This window comes from Rhincodon typus, unplaced genomic scaffold (assembly GCF_021869965.1).
Source record: "Rhincodon typus isolate 14 unplaced genomic scaffold, sRhiTyp1.1 hic_rhity00001669, whole genome shotgun sequence".
Taxonomy (NCBI): Eukaryota; Metazoa; Chordata; class Chondrichthyes; order Orectolobiformes; family Rhincodontidae; genus Rhincodon; species Rhincodon typus.
This window is the reverse complement of record NW_025967307.1, coordinates 1-6,674: the sequence shown is the minus strand read 5'-3', so window position 1 is coordinate 6,674 and position 6,674 is coordinate 1. Positions and strand designations below refer to the sequence as shown.

Sequence of the window (6,674 nt, the reverse complement as noted above, 5' to 3'; positions counted from 1 at the left end):
TTCCGAAACATCAGCTTTCCTGCTCCTCTGATGCTGCCTGGCCTGCTGTGTTCCTCCAGCTCCACACTGTGTTATGTTTGGAAATATATATTGCCTTTGAAGTGGATCCAGCCCATATCTGCCAGAATGATACAAGTGTTTAAAAAGCTTATATTTTCAAAAAGGATCCATAGATTTTGTTTGCGACAGCAGGTGGAGAGTGATCTAGTAAAGACATCCAGAAGGATAAAGTAAGACATAAGATAGAAACAATTTCCTCAGGCAAGGGAATCCAACACAAAAGAGAATATTCTTAAAATTAGAAGTTTGCTATTTAGGAGCGAACCAGAAAGCACCATTTCCAAACAAAGCTGGTGCAAATCTGGAACTCTCCTTACAAAAAGACAATGAAGATCAGATCAATTGAGGTTTTCAGGACTGAAAGTGGTTGATTTTTGTTGTCAGTCAAGGTTAGCGAAGGATCTAAATCGAAGGCAAGTACGTTGGTGGTGAGGTCTTGTTAACCCTAATCTATTGGTAGAATGGCTTACAAAGAATGAAGGTCTGAAATCTTACTCATGTTCTTAATTCTGAAAAATAAAAGACCAGCCTTTTGGTTTAATGATCTTATAATAGGTTTAAATTAAGATAGGGAGAGAAAGCTAAGGAGTTTTTTTTATTATTCAATAGTGGGATGTGAATATTGTCATTGCCCATCATTAATGGCCCTTGCAAATATGGTACTATCATCTTCCTGAAAACATTGCAGTCCACATGTTGTAGGTTTGCCCACAGTGTTGGTAAGAAGGGAGCTCCAAAATTGTGGGGTGATGTGGTATAGAGATAATGTCACTAGACTAATAATTCAGAGACACACGACACGTCTGGAGACGAGTTCGAATCCCACCAAGGCAGATGGTGAAATCTGAGTTCATTAATATCTGATCAACATCATTTTCACGAATATTCCTTAGGGAAGGAACTCTGGCCTGATCTGGCCTACACGACTCCAAACCCACATAATATGGCTGACACTTAACTTCCCTCAGCTAGCTCAAGGAACAATTAGGGATGGAGCAGCAATATAGTTCCAAGTCAGCATAGCGTGTGACTTTAAAGGGAAACTTGTTGGTAGTGTTGTTCCGATGCATCTGCTGTCCTTTATCACCTAGGTGTGGTCCAGGGATTTGAAAAATGCTGTGAAGACTGGAGGCTGAAGTTTTCAACATCTTAACACTTTATTTGAAACATAAAATTCAATATAAACAATAGTTAATGGCTATTTTTTGAGAGCTAATGATATAAAATGGTCACCTGGCTTTATCAAAATATTTCCCAGTATAAGCCATGCCAGCAGCAGCTCCTAGACCCTGCCCCAAGGATCCAGTAGCAACATCGACAAAAGCTAGTTTCTGAAAAGAAATAAGAGGCAAAATGTGACTGAAACAAATAAAATAGAAGCCAATATCCAGGTAAGCAGCCTCACATAGATATAAATGATATAAATAGATGTAAATGCTTATCACTCCTCTGCCCCAACCCTGAAGAAGGTGTCAAGTATCTCAAGGTCTGTAGCTCCTCTTACTTTTCTTTGAGCTTTTTGTTTCCCAAAGGTATTGTCCTTGGTTTGAAGAGCAGGCCCCTACCTTGAGCCCGGCTGCAAAGTTTGGGGAAATCAAGGAGCACTCAACGCTCCCATTTCCCAACATAATGCCAATAGTTTGCCTTTTTTGTTTTAAGATTACCTTTTCTTTACAGAAATCTTCTCAAAGTACATTAATGCGATATCGTGTTAAAACTCACCGGAACAGGGTGCCCTTCAAGAATGGAACCCATTTTCCTCAGTGTTAATAACTGATCTACATTCAGGTAACCAGCCTCAGCCCAGGCCGCATACAAAATTGGAGCTGCATGGCCCTAAAACAAAGAAAATATAAACTTTGACACATACTCCTTAAATATGATCTTAACCTTTACCTGTGACAAAGTTAAAAGTGTATGTCTTTTGTGCCTAACTCTGTAATAATACTGGAATCAAAAACCAAAACAGAACAAGCATTCAGAAATTTCTATCACCAGATTTCTATCTGCGTTCTGCACAAGCCTTGCTTGGTCTCCAAATCCAACCAAGAGGATTCTTTGCACAAAGGGATTGGCTGCACCCAAAATTTTCAACATTCCACAGACTTGCAGCCTGTTGAGGGAGACCGGGTATGCCAAAAACTTTGAAGCAGTACCTTGCCACTCCATTAAAGAAGCAGCTTCTTCAATCTGAAGGTGGAGATTATTTAAAAATTGAAAATCCATTTATAAAAGTAATTTTTAGAGTACAACTGACTACTTGGGGATTGATTGTCATTAAGAGACTTGCATAGAGCCCAGGGAACAAAACTAACTAAACTAAACCAGAACACAATAGGGTTTTACCTCTATTGTATGTGTGAGTGAGAGAAGGGCTTGACTCAATGGACGAAGAATTGTTAAGTGATTGTCCCTCTGGCATTGTGTACTCACCACACTTTATCACATGAAAAAGAATGAATATGAGGCAAAAACAAATCCATTCCAAATTTCAACCTCCTTCCTGTCATATGCTGTACAAACATCCATAAATTATATGCACACAATTAAAGTTATGGCAATGCTGTGATCAACAGCTCAAACACAAAGAGAAATTGATTAAGCAATCAGTAAGCTACAATTAGCATATATTATATAGCCAAATGTATGACATTGTATGTGGCACACTGCAGTCATAACAGGGGTCAATGTATTTTCTTTCCCCACAATTGCAGCTCGAGAGTCTCTCAAGGGTGACCTTTTGATTTTCAGGGCTTACTTTTTGTTTTTCAAGGGCTTGTTTTTCATTCTCATTAACTCCTTTACTAGGTTACATAGTTTCATTGTAACATCATCTTCTGCATTTGAACTGACATAAGGGGCATTTGAATTCACACAGAATCAGAATTAGAATAATTCAACAATATACTCAATAATCACCCTCCATTAAACTTAAAGCCACAATATCCAAGAAAAGTTTTAATCTCAAATACCACAGTATTTAAATTGGACCTTTCTAATAGACCAAGTTAGCCACAAGTACTTTTCAAAAAAAAAACCTGACTCACCCATATCAAAAGAATCATTATAAACATCATGATGGCAAGGTCACTGCAAAACAGTCACAGGTTTGTCTCTAAAACAGTCACTGCACTTCAAGTAAGTCACAGTACATGAGACACACACAAATGTAAATCTTTATTAAATAGAAATGTTTGGCAAGAAATTATCTAATTGACAGCGTTCATTATAATAGTAATGGTCATGCTATTCCTACGCATAAAGGCCTCACTCCCCCATCTGCAGTGTCACTTCCTACCAACCCTCTGTCCAGACCTTCCAGACACGCTAACTCCTGCCTCAGCTAATGGGGAAAATGGCTCAAGCCCTATTCACTGAGGATGGAGGCCTGAGCTATTTGTTCACCATGCAAGCTTCATGCTGGAATATGGCACATCAATTTTATCCTGCAACCTCAATCAGATCATTTCTCAATCTAAATCATGTAAACACACAAACTGCCCCAAGTCTGTCACCTTTAGTTCTGAGAAGCGCCCAGTCTATCTCCAATTATCCTGGAATTATTCAAAAATTGAGCAATATATGAAAATAGCTGTTTCATGCTACTACTATGCAATAGTAGTATCAATAAGTGATACTTCCAGCAACAGGATGCTGTTGTCAAGCCAAAAATACATTCTCCTACTATACAAATGAGCATTATGATATATGAATTTCAGTGCAAGTATGGTATTATGTAGGCCACACATTCCAAAGACTGGCAGATTGTGTCAAACGGTATATCCCTTTGGTTATTTGCAACAGGCAAGGGAATAACTGTACAGAAACAGGCCCTGCTTACAATACTCAAAACAGTGTCCAACATAAGATGTGGTTCTGTGATTGGATAATATTTGCTAAATAATCCAGTGTATATGAAGAATTATGATGACAAACTATTTAGGATTCTCTTTTGGAACTTCCAATATTAAGCATTTTGCCTCTGGAAGCTACATATATTAATACACAGGGCTTTGTTCTTTACAGATCGAAAGAACATGAACACACAGCATGTTTATTTCAACACAGCAAATAGGTAAAAGTCATTCTCTGGTTAATTTTTCAAGGCAATGCCCCTATTAATCAGAGTTTACTTGCCAAATTCTTTTCCCTTACAGTATAGATGTTGCTTTCCCTTTACATTGGCATTTCATAGATCATAGAATTATGAATTTCATAGAATCTCTACAGTGTGGAAACAGACCCTTCGGGTTAACAAGCCCACACCGACCCTCAGAGCATCCCACCCAGACCCATCCCCCTATAACCAAACTAATTTACACACCCCTGAACACTATGGACAATTTAGCATGACAATCCACCTAGCTTGCACATCTTTGGACTGTGGGAGGAAACCGGAGCACCTGGAGGAAACCCACGCAGACACAGGGAGAACATGCAAACTCCACACAGACAGTCACCCGAGGGTGGAATTGAACCCGGGTCCCTGGCGCTGTGAGGCAGCAGTGCTAACCACAGAGCCACCATGCCGCCCAAGCTGTGCAAATTATTTTGAATACAAGCTGAAAAGCTTCAATAAAGTGTCTCTTTCAGCAAGACTTAATTATGTTTATTTATTATGCCAAAGATTGATGAGCTGTTGATGTATTTACAAATGTTTCAGCTAAATATTATGGTAGGTAGCAATGCTGTTGTCCCTTTTCATCTGACAAGTAATGCCTCCCTGAAAAGATTTTAACTGAACGATTATTTTGTATTTCAGATAAGTTTTGTTTTGAAAATCAGCACAAAGCTATATAGTCAAAATCCATTTGCTATAATTTAAACCATATTGAACATGAAGACAGTCATTATGCACATGCCTCTCATTCAAAATTTATGATTATTTTTAACAATAGAATCTCAGGTTATTATATCTTCTCCATTTTCCAGTCTACATAACAATACACCAAACTTATAGGCCCATGACTCACAGGAAAGATGACAAAGTTAACTGCTTTGTTACTCAGTACTTACTACAGATGAAAAATTCAATGGCCCTTCCTCAATGGCAAATTGATAACTTAAGTTTGCAATAAATCTTACTATGGTGATTTTAATGTAAAATATGATAGCAAAATATATTTGTAGTGTTTACAGCAGCAATTCTTACCTTTGACAGTACAAACCGATCATTGTTAGGGTTCTTGGGATCATGTGGCTTGTACTTCATGGCATGGAAGAACAGCACAGACATAATCTCGGCACAACTGCAGCATGATGTGGGATGTCTGTAAATCAAACAACATGCTGACACTTCACGCAGTTCATGCGCTGTTATTAACGGTTTAATTCTGCAGCATTTCCTTTCAGAGTAAGCAAACACTTGAGATTTGTTTTATCTCAGTTCAGTACTCCTACAGTTCTGAGATCTGTAAAACTGTAATACATGTAAAACTAAAATCATGTTGTAAAACTGCGTCGTATTGATTTGTGTGTGCAACTTTTGCAACAAAGAAAATCTGGGAATATACAGAGTAACAATAAGCTCATCATTAAACTTAATTATTAAATAATAATGAACTGAAAGCACAGTTTCCTGAACATACATTATAAAATTAACTTGGAAATTATTTTCTACGGAAGGAAATGTATTTATTTTTAATATCTTGAGCACATACAAAGACAAACAGAAAAAAAATTGTAAAGTTTCAGTGAAACTAAAATAAATTTTTCCTTTAAATAATAATTAACAATAATTCAAATTACTTTAAGGTGCCAATATTCCTTGGATTCATTACCTTCTCTTCCTAGAATTGAAACTTATCTAAAAATTTACATTAGTTTAGTCAAAATCAGGCTTAATATTTGCTCTGTCAGAATTTCACTTGCTAGTATCTGAAACGAAATGCTGTCCAACCACAGAGATATTTTTCACAGATAATGAGCAATATTTTAATTTGTTAAGTAGATAAAAACATTTATTTACTCGAACAGAAACTCTACCAGATTAATAAATTGGTGCAGCAATGCACATTACAAATTTTTTTAGTGAATACTTCTCATGCAGGTTAGAACACGTTCCATGTTGCTCATATCTTCCATTCCATCAGGCAAAATCTCATACCACATGTTTATTAATATTAATATTTAACATACACAAACCTTAAGCAATCCTTTCATGCTATACTTAACCATATTTCCATCAATTCTGTGTCTTGTTAATGTGGCCTAAACCTGGAACAGTACATAGTTAATAAGTAAAATAATGCCAATTTTAAAAAAATGATGTAAACATTGCTAGCAGGGCATAATTTATTACCTATCTGAAGTGCCCTCTACATGGTGATGGTCAGCTTTCATTCTGGTGAATATAACCCAGTGGCTAGGCCATTTCAAAAAGCACCGAAGAGTCCAGCAGACTTATGAGGACGTGGAATCACATATAGGGAGAAACAAGTAAGGACAGCGGATTCCTTACCCCTAAAAAGAACATTGGTGAATGAGATGTGTTTACGTTTAATGTTTCCACAGTCACCATTACTGGTATTATTATTGTGTTTCAGCTTTATTTAATGTATTTAAATTATCCAGCTGCCATGGTGGAATATGAACTCAAATCACTAGTAGATGAT

The 6,674-nt window shown here is 37.1% G+C and overlaps 1 protein-coding gene across 1 annotated transcript in view; it reads right to left on the bottom strand.

Annotated features, from left to right (window-relative positions):
- The window catches only part of LOC109931653 (transketolase b), a gene marked incomplete at its 3' end in the record, with an annotated part of 22,339 nt that extends 16,062 nt beyond the window's left edge, over nucleotides 1-6,277 (bottom strand). The window contains exons 1-4 of the mRNA XM_048592689.1: nucleotides 6,205-6,277; nucleotides 5,213-5,330; nucleotides 1,783-1,896; nucleotides 1,294-1,391 (exon numbers count right to left, since the gene is read on the bottom strand). Coding sequence (XP_048448646.1) covers nucleotides 1,294-1,391; nucleotides 1,783-1,896; nucleotides 5,213-5,296 — 296 coding nt within the window. The remainder of the gene's footprint in view (nucleotides 1-1,293; nucleotides 1,392-1,782; nucleotides 1,897-5,212; nucleotides 5,331-6,204) is intronic.
- Nucleotides 6,278-6,674: the final 397 nt, after the last annotated feature.